This window comes from Canis lupus, chromosome 5 (assembly GCF_048164855.1).
Source record: "Canis lupus baileyi chromosome 5, mCanLup2.hap1, whole genome shotgun sequence".
Taxonomy (NCBI): domain Eukaryota; kingdom Metazoa; phylum Chordata; class Mammalia; order Carnivora; family Canidae; genus Canis; species Canis lupus.
Window position 1 is genome coordinate 43,012,722 of NC_132842.1, and position 18,516 is coordinate 43,031,237.

The window sequence follows — 18,516 nt, forward strand, 5'->3', positions numbered from 1 at the left end:
CACGGGGACACCACTGCGTAAGATTACAGCTGCTTGATCTCTCCTCTTATGACCTTGGGATATCAAGACTGTTTGCTTCCAGATCTGACACAGGCTCAACATATGTCTTTGATAAATTCGGGCTGTTCTGTTTTTCTCTGTCTCCTAAGGAGGCGACATCCTCACTCTCAAGGGGTAGAGCTGGTAAGGCCCTTTGTCAATCTTCAGAGTTCGCTGGAGCCTGTCTTCTTTGGCGTTTGCATAACTTTATACTTTCCTCCAGCATTCCTTTCTCCCTTCTACCTACCCCAGAGGTCAGATTTTTTTTTCCTGTAAAGACCAAATAGCAAACATTTTAGGCATTCTGAGTTGTATAGTCTGTGTTGCTTCCATTCAGTTCTGCCACTGTTGTCAGAAAACAGCCGTAGATATACCTGAATGAGTGAGGGCATTTCACGTTTTATTTATAAAGTCCCATATATAAAAACAGACAACAGGACAAATTAGTCCTGTAGGCTCTAGTTTGCTGACCCTTCATCTATACGATTAAGTCCCAGTCCGCTTTATAATTTCCCTGTGTAAAGCCTTAAAAGCAACATTATTATCCATGACAACTGACGTCTTAGAATATGGGTGATTCCAGTCCCCTCTCTGTAGAAAGCAGTGCTAGAAGTTATATATAAGAGGAGGTAAATAAGAACTTTCCTTACTCAAATTGTTGAACAAAGTTAACAGTAATGCAATAGCCCAGGTAATCTGGAGACCTACCCTCCTCTCCTTTTTCAGGACCAGTGTGCAGAGTTTCGGGACAAATTGCAAAATGGAAAACTCAGCTGTACTCGGGAGCGTGATCCTGTGCGTGATGCTGATGGCAAGTCTTACAACAATAAGTGTACCATGTGTAAAGAGATACTGTAAGTACTTCTTTCAACTGGCAGTCTAAAGGATAGTCACCACTTCCACTGAATGACTGGCTATTTCTCATTTACTTACAGCTTCCTCCAGGAAAATTGCTCTTTCTGTTAATTCCCAAATATGTCTCTTTCCCTTACATCCTCTGAGGAACAACAAGGCCTAGCAATGGCAGCTACTCAATGTCTGATTCCTACTCCATTTTCTGTCATAATTCTGTGACCTATAAGTACATCATGGTAGAAAATTGTGCTTTAGCACATATAATACCTAAATCCTATGCAGAATTTGTGAAGGTCATTTGGGATAGCTGGGCAGCATAGTTCAAGAAGGTTGTTTCTTATATGGGTGCTGCACATTTATTGTATAATCTAGGGTATGTTTCTTCTATTTTCCCATGGTGAATGGTACTGAATTGAAGTGCTTTTTAATCCAACTCAGCCAAGCTTGATTTATGTTACTGAGGCAAGTGTTACAACATAACCACTGCTGTATATTAAGGTAGTTTTCCAGGTGACCTTGATGGGTACTCATAGTTCTAAAATTTTATGCATACATCACAATGCTATTATGGCATTTAATTGATATCTATTTAATAATATGTAATGCTTCTCCACACAAACACCTTTTTCCTTAAAAAGAAATTACAATCTTGTGATAGCATAGGCCATGTGAGAAAATTTAATTAAATGAAATGATGGATTTTACAGATAAGAAAAACTGAAAAAAATTTTAAGTTAAGGTCTCATAGGGGAGTGAACTTCAGAGCTGAAACTAGAATCCGGTTCCTCTGAAAACCAGCCTAAAGTTTATTCACATTTTGAAAATTCTTTAATAGAAGCAGGGGAATAGAATAGAGCAGTGCTAGGGTTTTAGCATCAGATGAATTTAGCTTCATCTGGAATAGGTTATTTCACTTTCTTAGTTTCCTATTTATAATGGGGGTAGAGGCAACAATAATATCGTAGCCAAATAATGTTTCTTCTGAAAGCTAAATAAGAATTACCATGTAAAACTCTTAATACAGTGCCTTGCACAAAGTAAGCATGCAATAAATGTGAACTGTCACATTAATACCATCATTAGTGTTCAGTAAGTAGTACATATCAGCATGGATAGTAATAAATAATAACTGTTGTGATCTCTTATGCTATACTGTGTTGTTCTTTTGCAAACTTCCACTTTGCAAATATGATTAATATAATTGAGATAGCTTTTCACTTATGAATTTGTTTCTTTTTGCATCACATATTAAGAGTAGATAATTTTATTCAGGAACAAATGATGATCCTGAAATGCAGAAATTGTGAAGATAACATTTTTGCTGATACAATCAGTTTCATCTATAAGACACATAGCTGGAGTATTTAACAAAACACAACACAACTGGAATATACCTAGCAATCTTTGGAAATCATTCATCTGATAATAAATGATTTTTAACTGTCTGCTATGTAATTGGCACTACTCACGGACAAGCATTCTTCACATGAACAAGACAAACTTCCTGCTGTGGAACCGTAATATAGAAAAGACAGATAATGAATAAATAAGCAAATAACTACATAGCACAAGGCCAGATAGTAATAAAAATAAAGAAAAGTAAGTCAACAGAGAGAGATTGAAGTTTTTGCTTTGTTTATGGTGTTCAGGGAAGGCCTAACATGTGAGGGACACCTGTAAAAAGTGAGTGAAGTGAAACATCTAGACATCTGGAGGAAGAAAGTTTCAGACAGAGCAAGAATCAATGCAAGCTTCTGAAGATATAAAATTACCAAGCTCAAGACACAGAGAGGAGGTCATCATGTCTTAAAATTATTGCATGGAAAATTGCAGAAAATGAATTTGGGGAGATCAAATAAGGTTATTTTAGGCCAAGAGAAGGACATTGGATTTTATTCTATCTGTGATTAGAAGTTACTGGAGGCTTTTGATCAGAGCCATGATTATTACTAGCATTCCATTAAACTGAAGCATTCCAGTGCCCTTTTTTTCTAACGGTACTTATTTAAAATGTCATGATTTTATATATGTTTGAATTTTCAGGATATATTTTACTACCATTTTACTACACAAAAGGGAACTCTCTAAAAAAACATATGTATTCATGTTATGTACATTCATACACATGTTTGTTTTGTGTACAAAACCAAGTGAAACTTTGAAAGAGGAATAAGTGTATTAGAATTTTGCAGTATTTGGATCCTGGGCCAACTGCATCAGAATGATGTAGCTTGTTAAAAATCAGTCTACAGAGTCCCAGTCTAGAAATTGACAGTAAACCTGTTGGGATGGTCAGTGGATCTGAATTTTAAAGAATCTCACAGGTGTTTCTTAAAGCCACAAAAACTTAGGGTGCCACAGACATAAATATTTTACCAGAAAAGTAAGAGATTAAAAACAACAACAACAACATGATCCTAAGGTACTTTCTAGATTACTTGTCTTTTCTCTCTCTTGGGCTCCATGCTGTAAGAAATAATATTCTAATGTATTGCCTTACTCATCAAGTCACTAGAATGGTGAGTTGGTGAAGAATGAAAAGCCACAACTTATAATGAATGGATGAACACTGGGCTTAAGACCTGAAACTTGCCTCTAAATATCTGATGGGTTTAATATTGAGAAGATGTAATGGATTCAGCAAACTTGTTCTGTGTTGTCCTGGAATTGTGAAGTAAGACTGGAGGGCAGAAGTTAGACAGAGATAAATCTGGACACAAATAAAGGGAACTTTGGAATTACTTGAGCTGACTTTCTTATAATATCTACCTTATGTACCCTGTGATGAGGAAGCCTCCTTACTAATAACAGAGCGGCTGTCTGCCTTATGGATGCACAGAGATTCTCTGGGAAGGAGATGGTTTAGGGTACCCAAACTCTAAGGCTACTTCCAAACCTGAGTTTGGGCTAGCAGGATAACTATTGACTCTTTTCTCTTTCAGGGAAAGAGAAGCAGAGGAAAAAAATAAGCATTCTGGCTACAGATCAAATGAGACTGAATCAGCATCAGAAAAGGTAAGTCATTAACTAGATTTTGACAAGAATGGTCTTTCTGTAAGTCAATACTTGGCAATCAAAAATATGGAAAGAGAGTGTCACTGTTGCCAACCAAGATCTTTGCCCTAAGAAGGTTAGAAGCCATCATAAATGTCAATATTGCTAGTAACTTGTTCAATGTAGAAATTTAATGCCAAATGGAAATCTTTCAGTCTAATATATTGCAAAGCACTTTTATAAATAGTAGTCTGTTTTATTGTCACAACCACCTGGTCAAATACATTTTTTAACTTTATATTGTAGATGGGGAGAATGAGGCTCAGCTGCTGTAACAAATTCCTATCAACAGTGGCTAAACCAACACAAATTTATTATCATGCATTTCTGGAGTTCGGAAGCCCTAAATGGGTCTCATTGTATTAAAACCAAGGCATCAGTAAGGCTGTGTTTCTTTGTGAAGGCTCTAAGGACGATCTGTTTCATTGCCTTTTCTAACTTCTAGAGGCTGCCTGCATTCTTTGCCTTGTGGCCACCTTTAAAATCCTCAGTGGCCAGTTGAATTGTTTTCAGGCTGCATCACTCTGATACTGACTTTTCTGCCTTCCTCTTTCACTCATGAGAAACTTTGTGATTACACTAGCTACCCAGATAATTCAGGATAATCCTTCCATTTTAAGGTCTAATTAGCAATCTTAATTCTATCTTCAACCTTAATATTTCCTTACCATGTAAGGCTACATACTTACAGGTTCCAGGAATTAGAATGTTGACGTGTTTGTAGATCATTATACTGCCTCCCAGCAAGGTTAAGTGGCTGCCTGACTCTTGAATCAAAATCTTCAAATTTTCAAGCCCTAATACTGTGTGAAATCAGTCATTTACATTGTAATCTTTTCTTCTTTTTAGGACACGTGTGATGAGTTTAGAAGCCAAATGAAAAATGGAAAACTTATCTGCACCCGAGAAAGTGACCCTGTCCGGGGTCCAGATGGCAAGACACATGGCAATAAGTGTGCTATGTGTAAGGACAAACTGTGAGTATTTTCAAAAATGGGACTTTAATTGCGAATATTGAAGTATAATAATAATTTCTCATCAGTTTGAGAAAATGACTTCTTTTTAAAAACAGATCTAATTATTAATGAGGTGTTTGTTCACTTTGGCTGAAATGGTATTTTTGCATTTTTTTCTTCAAGGGAAAGGGAAGCAGCTGAAAGAAAAAAGAAAGAGGAGGACAACTTGAGAAACACAGGAGAAAAGAGTAATGAAAACCAGGTAGTGTGTGTTAGACAACTAATACTTAAAGCTGGATGCTTGGTTGTAAGGTTAATTCATTCAGCAACTATTTATGGAATGTCTGCTGTGTCCTACACATTGTGTGTTTGATGATGAACAACAAAGCATGGCCAGGTCTTGCAAAGAAATAGCGTTCTATTCAATGTCCGGAAAGCAACTCTGATGCACTTACCACCTGTTTACAGGACCAATGACAGTCATCAACTTATTGCAATTATTAAGTGGATTTCTTCTTTATTTTTTAAAAAAGATTTATTTATTTATTTACTTATTTGAGCAAAAGAGAGCACGTGCATATGGGTGGTGGGAGGGGCATAAGGATGGAATCTTCAAGCAGGCTCCTCACTGAGCATGGAACTTGGTGTGGGGCTCAGTCTCCCAATCCATGAGATCTTGACCCAAACCAAAACCAAGAGTTGGACACTTAAGTGGCTGAGCTACCTGGGCACCCCTCTTCTCTTAAGTTTTATAACAAATAATTAAGCAAATAGATACCAAAATTACAAACAAAATAACAAATATCAAAAACTTGGAGCTCCAGATGATAAATTCCTGACTAGGTATTCCAGTATCATCTTGTATTCAATATGGGCTTTAAAAATAATGTTTAATGCTTTACAACACTAACATATAGAATATGGCACAGCACAATCTCTTCTAATCCATCTGGGGACTCCAGTTAGAGAAGAGAAAATCATAGGGGAAGGGAAGAAAACATAAAATAAGATGAAAATTGAGAAAGAGGCAAACCATGAGACACTGAACTCTAGGAAACAAACTGAAGGTTGCTGGAGGAGAGGTAGATAGAGGGAAGGGGTAATTGGGTGATTGGCATTAAGGAGGGCACTTGATGTAATGAGCACTCTGTGTTGTATGCAACTGATGAATCACAAATTCTACCTCTGAAATTATTTTTAAAATAACATAAACAAATAAATAAGCTATTCCACTTTTAAAAAAGTGAGAGAAAGAAAGAAAAGAGAAATCATAAAGTTTCCCCAGGAAATTTTCCCATTAATGAGGGAATTTTTCAGTAGGTCTATATTGCCTTACAAAATGAACCATTAATAGTAATTTTCCTTTTTAAAAAATATGTTGGGAATATCTGTTATGCTTTTTGGTAAATGAATGGCCTTGAGAAAGGATTCTGTTATACCACTTCAAATGATCTCTACAGGCTGTCTATTCTACTTATAATCTTGGTCAATATTTTTCTTTTTTAATATCTATTTGAGAAATTTTGAACAAAAAATACTCTATTCATATATGAAAAATATCCAGACATTTTGTGTGTTTGTGTGGCAAAAAGAGAGCTATGGTCTTACCTACATATGCATAGTAAAACTTTTTACAAAGCACATACATCATCATATTTTAACCTCTGTTTTGAACAAAAGATTTACAATAGTCATGTTTCAGTTTCAAAAAGGAAAGAAAACTTTTTTATTATTATTATTATTAATTATTATTATTATAGAAACCTAACAGGAACAAAAGAGGAAAGGATTATATACATAGATGAAGGTAATAGTAGGCAATAAATGAAAATAAGGCAAAGTTACATCAAATCGGGTACTTACAACATCCAACTTCATTAGCTGGGGAAGCCCTGTGGATAACAGCCAGGCTGGAGTCCCAACTGAGAGGCCTGGGGAGACCATCCCCATAAGGGCCATATGTACAGGGCATATTGTAGGGTTTGAAATTAAACATTTGTGTACCTACCTGCAGTTTTCAGTGAGCTGCATTTCTATGTTACCATGTTTCTGTATTTTCAAGGAGCCTCGGCTATGTCTATCTGCCTCCCCTCCTGGATTCCATGCCAGAGGGGCCAGCCCAGTCTGGAACAGGAAGGGGTATGAGACAAGATTTATAACTCCTGGCATCTAGAACAGAAGGTCCAGTTCTGACGTGGAGACCAGATAATATATTCTAAACAATGAGGCTCCCAAGATTATTCACACAGCATGAGGCTCACAAACAATATTCATTCCTTAGCTTGCCTATGTACACACAAGTCCAAATAGTTGACTATGCAGGACAAGTCATAAAAACATTTATCCATATAGAACACCTTCCCAGTACAAACTTTCAGTTCTAGAATAAATGTCATGGAGATATACAAATGCAGAATATAGTCAGTAACATTGTATTAACGTTGTATGGTAACAGTAACTAAATTTATTGGGGTGACCATTTTGCAAAATGTGCAAATGTCAAATCACTATGCTATATACCTAAAACTTATATAATATTGTATGTCAGTTACACTTCAGTAAAAAGATAAATAAGCCCTCCCTAAATCTATGCAGCAGGTGATATTGTTGCAGTTTTTCAGTTGAGAAAAACTCAGAGAAATTAACTACACACAGGTAATAAGAGCTGGAGATTGCACTTATAGAGCAAAGAATGCAGTATGGGCAGATGGGTGCTATCATAAACACACACACACACACACATACACATATATACATAGTATTTTGTGTAGCTGGAAAAGGAACTGATACTAACAACTTCCAAAAGGATGGCTGTAGACATTTAATATTTTGATCAAGTTTTCAATTCCAGAGAACATTTTTTAATGCTGCAGGTAAAAGTAGGTATGGAGTTGTTCATGGGTATCATGATTTAAAGAAAGGAAAGGGGCACCTGGAAGGTTCAGTTGGTTGAGCGTCTGACTCTTGATTTCAGCTCAGGTCATGATCTCATGGTGATGGAGTTGAGCTCCATGTCGGGCTCTGTGCTCAACTTGGAGTCTTCTTGTCCCTCTCCCTCTGCTCCTCCCCCACCCCATGCTCCCTCTCTCTCTCTTTCTCTCTGTCCAAAATAAATAGATAAAATCAAAGAAAGAAAGAAAGAAAGGAAGGAAGGAAGGAAGGAAGGAAGGAAGGAAGGAAGGAAGGAAGAAAGAAAGAAAGAAAGAAAGAAAGAAAGAAAGAAAGAAAGAAAGAAAAAGAAAGAAAAAGAAAGGAAGAAAGAAAGAAAGAAAGAAAGAAAGAAAGAAAGAAAGAAAGAAAGAAAGAAAGAAAGAAAGAAAGAAAGAAAGAAAAAGAAAGGAAGGAAGAAAGAAAGGAAGGAAGGAAACTGCCATCTAGGTTACGAGCAGTATTTTTTCAAGATAATCTTCCCATATCTCTCTCCTTTGGCTCTTTGAGCTTGCAGGTAGTTTATGACAAATCTCTATTGATGTCTAAAAATTTCATCAGAGACCAGATCCTGTGGATTCAGTTCCATTGTCCTCTTTTTAAAGTTCTTATTTTTCAATGACTATAAAAGGCAGCTTTATCTTCTTACAAGTGTTTAGTAGTTTTATTCTCTGCCAGGTGAAAGCTCAGAAAATAAGAAAGTTTGTTAGCAGATTTCTGATCACAGTTCCAACATTGACTTACTTAATCTCTCTGAGCCTTATTTTCTTGTCTACAAAATGAGGATAATGAGTATTTATCTTCTAGGTTTTTTGTGACAAGCAAAGGAAGTTCGTTAAAGCATGCAACAAAATGCATGGCATATAATAATGGAGACTTGATTTTTTAAAAAATTATTTTGTTCTTGAGGAACATAGATACATGTCTTGCCAAAAGAGCACCTGTTGGTTCATTCTAGGGCTTTTTATGCGTGGAGTAATGAATACAGCTTCAGGGAGACAGGTTTGGGGCTAACCCTGCTAAGAATTGTATTTCCACAGTACAGGCTGCCTGAGGCAGTAGTGAAATTCCACTGGGACAGGGTAATTATTTGAGGGGGATGCTTTTGAGAAGATTCTAACTTCCTAAGCAGATATTGAATAAAATGCCTTGACATACACTCCATCTCTAAAATTTTGTTTTCTCTAGATTTTATTTCCCTCCTCAAATATTATGAGTTTACATCTTACAAATTATGTTCTAAGTTTTAGAGATCAAACTATCATGGCAACATCTTTTTTCTGTTCCTCTTGGCAGGATCAGTGCCACGAATTCCGGAGTATGGTGAGAGAGGGGAAGCTTATCTGCACCAGAGAAAATAACCCTGTTCGAGGTCCAGATGGCAAGATGCACGTCAACAAGTGTGCTATGTGTCAGAGCATCTTGTACGTGAAGAGGCTTATCAATCAGTTTGATATTTTGTGCTTATTTGTGAAGAGACAGATCTTTTTAATTTGAAACTTTAGGCCCTGGTCATTGCACATTAAAAACATACGAGGCCTTCACTTTAGAAGAGGATAGTGAGCTTCCAAAACAATCTCACAAGAAATTTTTATTATTATGATAGGAAGCATAATCATACCTGGAATATCTGAGACAGGGAGATAGCTATTGTATAGTGTCAAAGTCCCTGGCTTTCAAAGAGGAAGTACATCAGGTGACTAATGGGAGACATGCCAGTTCGCTTTGCAGTACCTCACTTCCTCTTGTATGTATAGGAAACAATTTCTACATAATAGACTTTTCTCAAGGATTTAAGAAGATTATATTTTTTAACATTTATAAACTTTAAAGCAATATAACTACATAAAGAAAATATTGGAGAGTTCAGTTTTAATTTAATATGAAAAAGAAAGGAGAGATGAAGCAACTCTGTATGAGAACCATACAAATATTTTATTAAGGAAAAAAATGCAATGGCCTTCTAGGAGCATAAGATTCTGGATGACAGTGTGGTAACTGAATTTATGAAAGTTGATAGCATTGCCATAAATGCACTATGAAAATTTCAAGAATTAAGAATCACTAGTTTAAAAAAAATATTTCAGATATATTTTTTTGAGATATGAGAAAACAGTGTTAGATTTGCTAAGGTTTAGAATTGAAGAAATACTTCATTTAAAAAGCTCAGTAAAAAAAAAATTCAGTAAGAACCCTATTAAAAAAAATCCTATCCTTTTTAATTCTTTAGCCAGCGAGAAGCGAGCGAAAGAAAAAAGAATGACGAAGAAAAATCAAGTGCCAAGCCCTCAGACGATGCAAAGGTCATTTCTTAAAAGATGCGAAGATAACTGCCTTCCCTTTCATCCTCAGAATCTGACATTCTCCTCCAGTTTTTGGATAATAAAAATACCAATGTTTTGCTTCAAAGAAAATAGACTTTGCTAGTATTTCATTTTGGTTATAACAACATTTTTATCTGGCTTTAAGGTTTAATATTTTTCTCAGTTTTGTAGAGGATTTGCCCACACTGTGTGTCAATTGTTGCTCTATTCTCTCTTTGGGAGAAATACAGATTGAAAAATAGTGTGTAGGACAGCCCGGGTGGCTCAGCGGTTTAGCGCCACTTTCAGCCCAGGGCCTGATCCTGGAGACCCGGGATCGAGTCCTACGTCGGGCTCCCTGTGTGGAGCCTGCTTCTCCCTCTGCCTGCGTCTCTGTCTCTGTCTCTCTCTCTGTCTCTGTGTGTGTGTGTGTGTCTGTGTGTGTGTGTGTGTCTGTGTCTCTCATGAATAAATAAAATCTTCTTTAAAAAAAAAAAAGAAAAATAGTGTGCAAAATTCCTTACCACCCAATTGCGTGTTTTCCTCTGACACGAAATGTGTAATGAGGCTTCAGGTAGCTTGTTGACACTGATTTTTACAATTCAGGTAATATAAGCTAATTTCAAATCCTTCCCTTTAGCTTCTCTCCTTGATGTCTTTTCTATTTCCTCCAGATAGTTTTCTTAGCATCAACCAGTTGATAATGTGCATGCGTGATTTGCCTTTTCTATTTACTTTTCAAGGCTGCAAAGAAGACATCTTCATTCAGTACTTTGCAGTGATAATCATATTTGTAGCATTAGATTCCTATAATACTGCCCTTTGGTCAAGAGTACAGCTCATGTGGAAAATGAGGGAAAGGAAGCAAGGAAGGAAAGGAGGAAGGACACAAGCTCCATCGAGTGTTCCCCTCTGCATTTCCAGGACCCAGGCAGAGAGGTTTGGAATGAAGTGGGGAATGGAAAGTTTAAAATCTGGGCATTCCTTGGCCTCCACTGCCAAGATAAGTGCAATGATGCTGAACTCAGAGCTAAGAAAGGACTTTCTAAAACTATGGGTTTCTTTTTTTTTTTTTTAGAGAGGGGAAGAATCCTGTTCACTTTCCCTTTCTCATTTTCTAGGACAAGTGCAGTAACTTTCGGCAGTACGTGAGGAATGGCCAGCTCATATGCACTCGAGAGAATGACCCTGTGAGTGGTGCTGATGGAGAAGTATACAAAAACAAGTGCCACATGTGCAGAGCTGTCATGTGAGTAAGAGGACTCTGTTACCCCTCCAGCTAGTGGGGGAATTGCATTGTTATTTTTTTAATTTTTCAATTTTTATTTTTCGGTGTAAAGGTTGTTTTCATTAAAGCATGGGAACAGGACCCATGGGAACTGCATCTTTAGGAGCTGCGGATTAACGTGTATGCTCATGAATCCATGGTATCCTTAAAATAAACCTTTAGATTCAAGGCCCTTAAGTTGAGAACACCTGATATAGGAGACAGGAAATCCAGATATGAATTCTAACCCAGATATTTACTAGCTGTGTCACCGGAAAAAATTTTTTTTTTAACTCTCAGGATCATAGCTACAAGAAATTCTTCCAAATCTTTGTTTCATAACTAGATCAGACTCAACAGGGAAGTCTTTTTCAGAGATACAAATTCTTTTTTTTTTTAATTTTTTTTTAATTTTTATTTATTTATGATAGTCACACCACAGAGAGAGAGAGAGAGGCAGAGACACAGGCAGAGGGAGAAGCAGGCTCCATGCACCGGGAGCCCGACGTGGGATTCGATCCCGGATCTCCAGGATCGCGCCCTGGGCCAAAGGCAGGCACCGAACCGCTGCGCCACCCAGGGATCCCTTTTTTTTTTTTAATTTTTTTTTAATTTTTATTTATTTATGATAGTCACACCACAGAGAGAGAGAGAGAGGCAGAGACACAGGCAGAGGGAGAAGCAGGCTCCATGCACCGGGAGCCCGACGTGGGATTCGATCCCGGATCTCCAGGATCGCGCCCAGAGATACAAATTCTTACATCAAAAATGTATTTGGCATAAAATTCGAGGCTAAGGAATTTGTTGTTTAGAAGGGGTTTCTAAGTTACTTTGATAAATAACCATATTTGGGGACCAATGGACATGATAGATACTGATGATGGTGGTTATGAAAACACTGTAAACACAATCAAAATCATCAGTATTTTTTTAGCTCTTTGTAGTATGTTCCTAGAAACAGCAATTACCAATACTACCTTCATTTTATGTTCCAGAAAAGCTAAGCTCAAGGAATTTAAGCAACCTGTTCAAAGTCATAGATCTATTAAGTGATGAGTGCCCTAAAGCAGTTCCCCATTGTGTACTTTTCTTTACATCATTGTCCTCTGGTTGATGTTCTGGTTTCTATCATACTTTATTTAGGATTGCTTAGCTTCCCACTGGAAGTTGTAGGTGATAGTCTTTGTGGCTATAACTTTAAATTACTTTTTATCTTCTTCTGTAGTCAAAAAGAAGCTTTGGAAAGGGCAAGATATAGAGAAAAGCCGTCCCACGTTAGATTTATGGAGGAAAACAGCCCAACTTCCTCCAGTTCTTCTCTGGTAAGAATGACTACTCCTGAAAAGCCAGTTATTAATGCATTTATGTTTGGAGTCTATTGCCACTCGCCTTCCATGAGCTTCATTTCCATAGAAAGTCTTTGGAAAGTATAATACAGGGACTCTTGGGTGGCTCAGTGGTTGAGCGTCTGCCTTTGGCTCAGGGCATGATCCTGGAGTCCAGGGATCGAGTCCCACATCAGGCTTCCTGCATGGAGTCTGCTTCTCCCTCTGCCTATGTCTCTGCCTCTCTCTCTCTCTCTCTCTGTGTGTGTTTCATAAATAAATAAAATCTTTTTATAAAGAAAAAAAAAGGAAAGAGTAATACAGTATAGCTCCAAACCCTTTTTATGTATTTCATGCTCAGTGAGAGTTCTGGGATTACTCATCAGTGCATTATTCTGTGCTCTTTTAGGTTATTAGCCCTGTTCCAAGCCAATATAGTACATTATTGAAAATTTAAAATATAGGTGTGTCATGAATGTGATTTTTTGCACATATGGTCATATTAATAGTTAGGAGCCTCGATTGTGAATTTCATCAGGCCAAAAAAACTCTTCACTCAGCCCCCTCTCTCTCCCTCTCCCCAAACCAACCCTCTTCCCCATAGCCTAGAGGGGTGTGTGGGGCATGTTCACACTGGTGAAATTCCACCAATCAGCAATTCACAGTGGTTAAAGCTCATTTATTCAAAATGCAAGCTCATGGCCATCAGTAACATACACCTTAGTGTAAATTAGCCTAACAGGTTTGCTTTTTTAGAGCTTTGCCAAGGTCAGGAATAGAAGAAAGAAAGGGAATAGGAGAGCATGAGGAATATTCATAAAGTACAATATCAAATTGGCCTCTAAAAGTAAAACTTTAGCAGCTAGTCTGATGACCCAGAAAAAAGAGAAAGAAAAGTGTCAAACATAAATTTTATCTTATTATTTGCCCAATTTAAGCAGGATAGTAGATGAGTTGCACTAGTGAACTACATATTAATTACATATTTCTAGAAAATTAGATGCTACCCTAGGAGTCCCATAAACATGAAGAGAAAATATTCACAAAATCTGTTCTTTTTTTCCTCTAGCTTTATTGAGACATAATTGAAATATAACATTGTATAAATTTAAAATGTACAGTGTGTTGATTTAGTACACTTTTTTAAAAAAAGATTTTATTTATTTATTTGAGAGCGAGAGAGAGTTCACACAAGTTGGTGGAGAGAGGCAATGGGAAAGGGAGAAGCAGACTCCCTGGTGAGCAGGGAGCCCAATGTAGGGCTTGATCCTAGGACTCTGGAATCATGACCTGAGTTGAATGTAGATGCTTAACCTATTGAACCACCCAGGTGCCCCAATTTAGTACACTTTTATGTTGCAAAATGATACCACTGTAGTGTTAGTGAACAGTGCCATCACCTTACATAATTATCATTTTTGTGTATGTGGTGAGAACATTTGATATTAAGACTTACCACTTTTAAGGATATAATACAGTATCATTAGTTATAATCACCATGTATTACACCCCAGAACTTATTCATCTAGTAAGTGAAAGTTTGTACCCTTTGACCAACATCTCCCATTTCCCCAAATCCCATTCCCTGGTAACCACCATTCTATACTTTGCATTTTTAGATTCCACATGTAAGAGGTATCATACAGTATTTGTCTTTCTCTGACTTACCTCATTTAGCATAATGTCCTAAAGATTCATCTAAATTGTTATAAATGACAGGGTTTCCATCTTTCTCATTGAATAATATTCAGTGAAAGAATAATTATTCTCGTTGAATAATATTTCAGTGGAGTGTCTGTGTGTGTGTATGGGTGAGGGGGGAAGGTGACATATATTCTTTATCCACTTATCCAGTGATGGGCATTTAGGTCGTTTCCATATCTTGACTATTAGAAATAATAAAATCTGTTCATCTTTAAAAAAACATTCTACTGAAGTATAATAGTCATATAGAAGAAGTATGCTTATCATGAGTGTAAATGCAATATCATGAGGCTAAATGCAATATCACAAAGTGCCCACACTTGTGTTATTAGCACCTAGGTCAAGAAATAAGATACTGCCAGCAGACCAGAGGCCTCAAGGTTCTTCCTAATGTACCATCTGCTTTTGAGCTGAGCTTTCTCTTGAAGAAGAGAACCATATTCATTATTCATTTTGTCATCCATTCATTCATGCTATGAATGTTTATTGAACACCTACTGTTTTCCAAGCATTATTCATGTGTATGAGAACAGAAGCAAAGCAAACAGAACTCTCTACATTCATGGAGTTTGTATTTGAAGAATATTGATACTAGATAATGTGTGAACAAATAAGATATAACTCCAAGGTGAAAATGAAATAAAATAATGATATAATAAATACTAGGATCAGGGTGAGGGGGCTACAATTTTAAGTAGTCTATGTAGAAAAGCACTCTGAGGCAACATTTATACCAAGGTCTAAAGGGATTGATGCCATATGTGTTAAGTAAGAGGACAGGATTCCAAGAAAAGAATAGCAGAGCCCCAAGGAAGGAGTCAAAGGACATCAAGGAATCCAGTGTAGTTTAACTAGAGTGACCTCAGAGAGAGCCATAGAAGAGGAAGTCATTAGAGTAACAGAAGGCCATATTATACAGGATTTTGTAGACTTTATTAAAGATACTGACTTTTTATTCTGAATGAAGATTTTAAGAAGAGGAGTGATGTGATCTGATTTATTTTTAAAAAGAATAACTCTGCCTGGTATGTTGAAAATACACTACAGGGAGGCAAGAGCAAAATCTGGACAGTGAGTTAGTCATAGCAATAATCAATGGAGAGATGATGCCAGTTTATACATGGTAGTAATGGTAGAAGTAATGAGAGGTGGTTGGATCCTGAGTCTGCTCTGAAGGTGGAATCAACCATAATTGTTTCAGAGTTGTTGTACCGTGTAAGAAAAAAGGAGAAGTAGCCTGTTGTTGTTGCTTCTTTGTAATGTAGTTTTGAACCTTGTAGCAGCATATACCTGAAATAATATTAAGGATATATCTGGTTTAGTCCTACCTTTGCCAGCGATGCATAAAAGGTGTTTGTCTAAATTCTCCCTGAATATCTATCAGTATGGAACTCACCATAATCTAAAGCACTCCATTGGATGTTTGAATTATTTTTTTAAGATGTTATCTATTTTATTTTAGAGAGAGGGGGATCTTTAGTATTTTCTTATGTAATATACCAACTCTGAACCATTTATGGTTGACTCCACCTTCAGAGCAGACCCTGGATCTATCCACCTGTCAAAGTCCCTCGCTCTCCCCCTCTGCTCCTGTCCCCAATTGCATGCATGTGCATAAGTGCATGTGCTCAATCTCTCTCTCTCTCTCTCTCTCTCTCTCTCTGTCTCTCTCCCCCTCTCTCTCTCTCATAAGAGAAATAATGGGGACGGGGTAGAAGGGGAAGAATAGGGACAAGCAGACTCCACACTGAGCGTGGAGCCTAAAGTGGGGATCCATCTCATGACCCTGAGATCCTGACCTGAGCAGAAAGCAATAGTCAGCCACTCAATGAACTGAGCCACCCAGGCACCCCTGGATGTTTGAATTATTTATCAAAACAAATAAACTAGCAAACAGGTACTTCTTTATGCCTCTGGAATGAATGCCTACAGATATGGTACTATTAAATTTTCTATTTCTTCTGTTTCAAAAAAGTGATTTTCAAGGAATGTAAAAAAATGTTTTTTAAAGATTCTTATTTATTCATGAGAGATGCAGAGAGGTAGAGACATAGGAAGAGGGAGAAGCAGGCTCCCTGTGGGGAACCTGATGTGGGACTTGACCCCAGGACCCCGGGATCACAACCTGAACCAAAGGCAGATGCTCAACCACTGAGCCACCCAGGTGCCCCTCAAGGAATTTTTAAATTTCATCTAAGTTACCAAGTTTATTGGCATATAGCTATAACATTTCCACATTATCATTTTAATGGTCTCCATATAGTGAAACCCTCTTTTTATTTTTCATATTGGTAATGTATATTTCTTGCCTTTCAATCAGTTTTGCAAATGGCTTATAAGTTTATTAATCTTTTTAAACAACCAGTGTTTGGCTTTGTTCTGTTTTCTATTTCAAAAATTTCTATTCTGTATTATTATTGTCTTCTGTTTTCTTTGAGCTTAATTTGTTTATTATTTACTAGCTTCTTGACATGGAAGTTTAGATCATTGATCTGAAAACTTTCTTCTTTGCCAATTATGTATTTAGTTATAACTTTCCCTCAAATCACTGCATTAGCTGCTGTGATTTGATAGTTTATATTTTCATTACCATTCAATTTAAAACCTTTCTACATTCCATTATGATCACTTTGAGTCATGAATTATTTATGTGTGTTGTTGATTTTTAAATAGTGAGTTTCTATGATCTGTGCTACAGTTCTCTTACTAATGTTTCAGATGTGATTGAGGAAATCAAAAGATTTTTTCCAAGCCCATCTCTCTTGAGTGCCATTGAATAAATCTGATTTATGTTTTACTTCTTCAGGATTCTGAGATGTGCAAACACTACCGAGTATTGCCAAAGATGGGTTATCTTTGCCCAAAAAATTTACAGCCTGTCTGTGGTGATGATGGCCAGACATACAACAATCCCTGCATGCTCTGTCATGAAAACCTGTAAGTATATAAGTTGCACTATTATATCTTCAAGTGTAGAGTTCTTGACTATGGCGATGCCCCACAGATCTACACTCATATCGATTTGAGGTGTGTTGCACCAATTTACTAATCCTAGCAGCTAAAAATTCAAATTTTGTGGATGATCTTATTCAAATATAAAATAGAGAGATTATCCTTTTGATTAAATTGCTTATATACTTTACTGAGTGGAAAAGAAAATGGTGAGGTTAAAACAATTAGAGAAAGTGTCTATTAGCCCATATACACTCACGTGAATGTGAACATTGTCCATTCATGATGTAAAAAGAAAAAAGGGGCAGCCTGGGTGGCTCAGCAGTTTAGCACCGCCTTCAGCCCAGGGTGTGATCCTGGAGACCTGGGATCGAGTCCTGTGTCGGGCTCCCTGCATGGAGCCTGCTTCTCCCTCTGCCTGTGTCTCTGCCTCTCTCTCTCTCTCTCTGTGTGTCTCATGAAGAAAGAAAGAAGAAGAAAGAAAAGAAAGAAAGAAAGAAAGAAAGAAAGAAAGAAAGAAAGAAAGAAAGAGAAAAAAAGTTGAGAATCATTGCTATGTTGAGTCAGCCCAGCCTATAATTTCTAGTGGGCCTTATGACTACCTGATAGTCACAAATTTCCCATCCTCTCCAAGTCTTCTTCTTGAAGCAGAAGTAGTATCATTCAAGATAAAGCATCCTGGAACAAATGGTGGACTTGGAGTGGGTGCTCAGATTTATTATTGTCTGTGCATCTGTGGGCATATTATTTCATCATTCTCAGATTCATTTTTTCCATTGGACAAGTACAGACCATTCTCTGGGCCAGCTGACTTCACTGGGTTTTTGAGAAGAATTGCCATTTTTATTGGAGATTAAATATAAGGGATTTGTTTTAATACTATCATTATAGGTTTTAGCTTTGGTTGGTACTTTTCTGTTTACATACTGTCTTACCCTCACCTCCATTGACATGCCTTATGTTTGACCAGCTTCAAGTGAAAGCGTGGTGACAAATCTTGACTTTTCCATTCTACCTCCACCCCACTCCACCCCACCCAGATTTACATTATAGTCCATGCCGTTCTTGGCTTCTGAGGACACCATAAGCAAAGCCCAGAATATGAGGATGGAACACTCTACAGTTCATATACT

At 37.2% G+C, this 18,516-nt stretch overlaps 1 protein-coding gene across 1 annotated transcript in view; it reads left to right on the forward strand.

Annotated features, from left to right (window-relative positions):
• Positions 1–18,516, forward strand: part of SPINK5 (serine peptidase inhibitor Kazal type 5) — an 80,922-nt gene that overhangs the window by 57,143 nt on the left and 5,263 nt on the right. Inside the window, exons 23-31 of the mRNA XM_072826416.1 lie at positions 766–893; positions 3,837–3,909; positions 4,798–4,925; positions 5,088–5,166; positions 9,129–9,256; positions 10,063–10,135; positions 11,257–11,384; positions 12,628–12,724; positions 17,238–17,368. Of these exons, the coding sequence (XP_072682517.1) occupies positions 766–893; positions 3,837–3,909; positions 4,798–4,925; positions 5,088–5,166; positions 9,129–9,256; positions 10,063–10,135; positions 11,257–11,384; positions 12,628–12,724; positions 17,238–17,368 (965 nt within the window). The remainder of the gene's footprint in view (positions 1–765; positions 894–3,836; positions 3,910–4,797; positions 4,926–5,087; positions 5,167–9,128; positions 9,257–10,062; positions 10,136–11,256; positions 11,385–12,627; positions 12,725–17,237; positions 17,369–18,516) is intronic.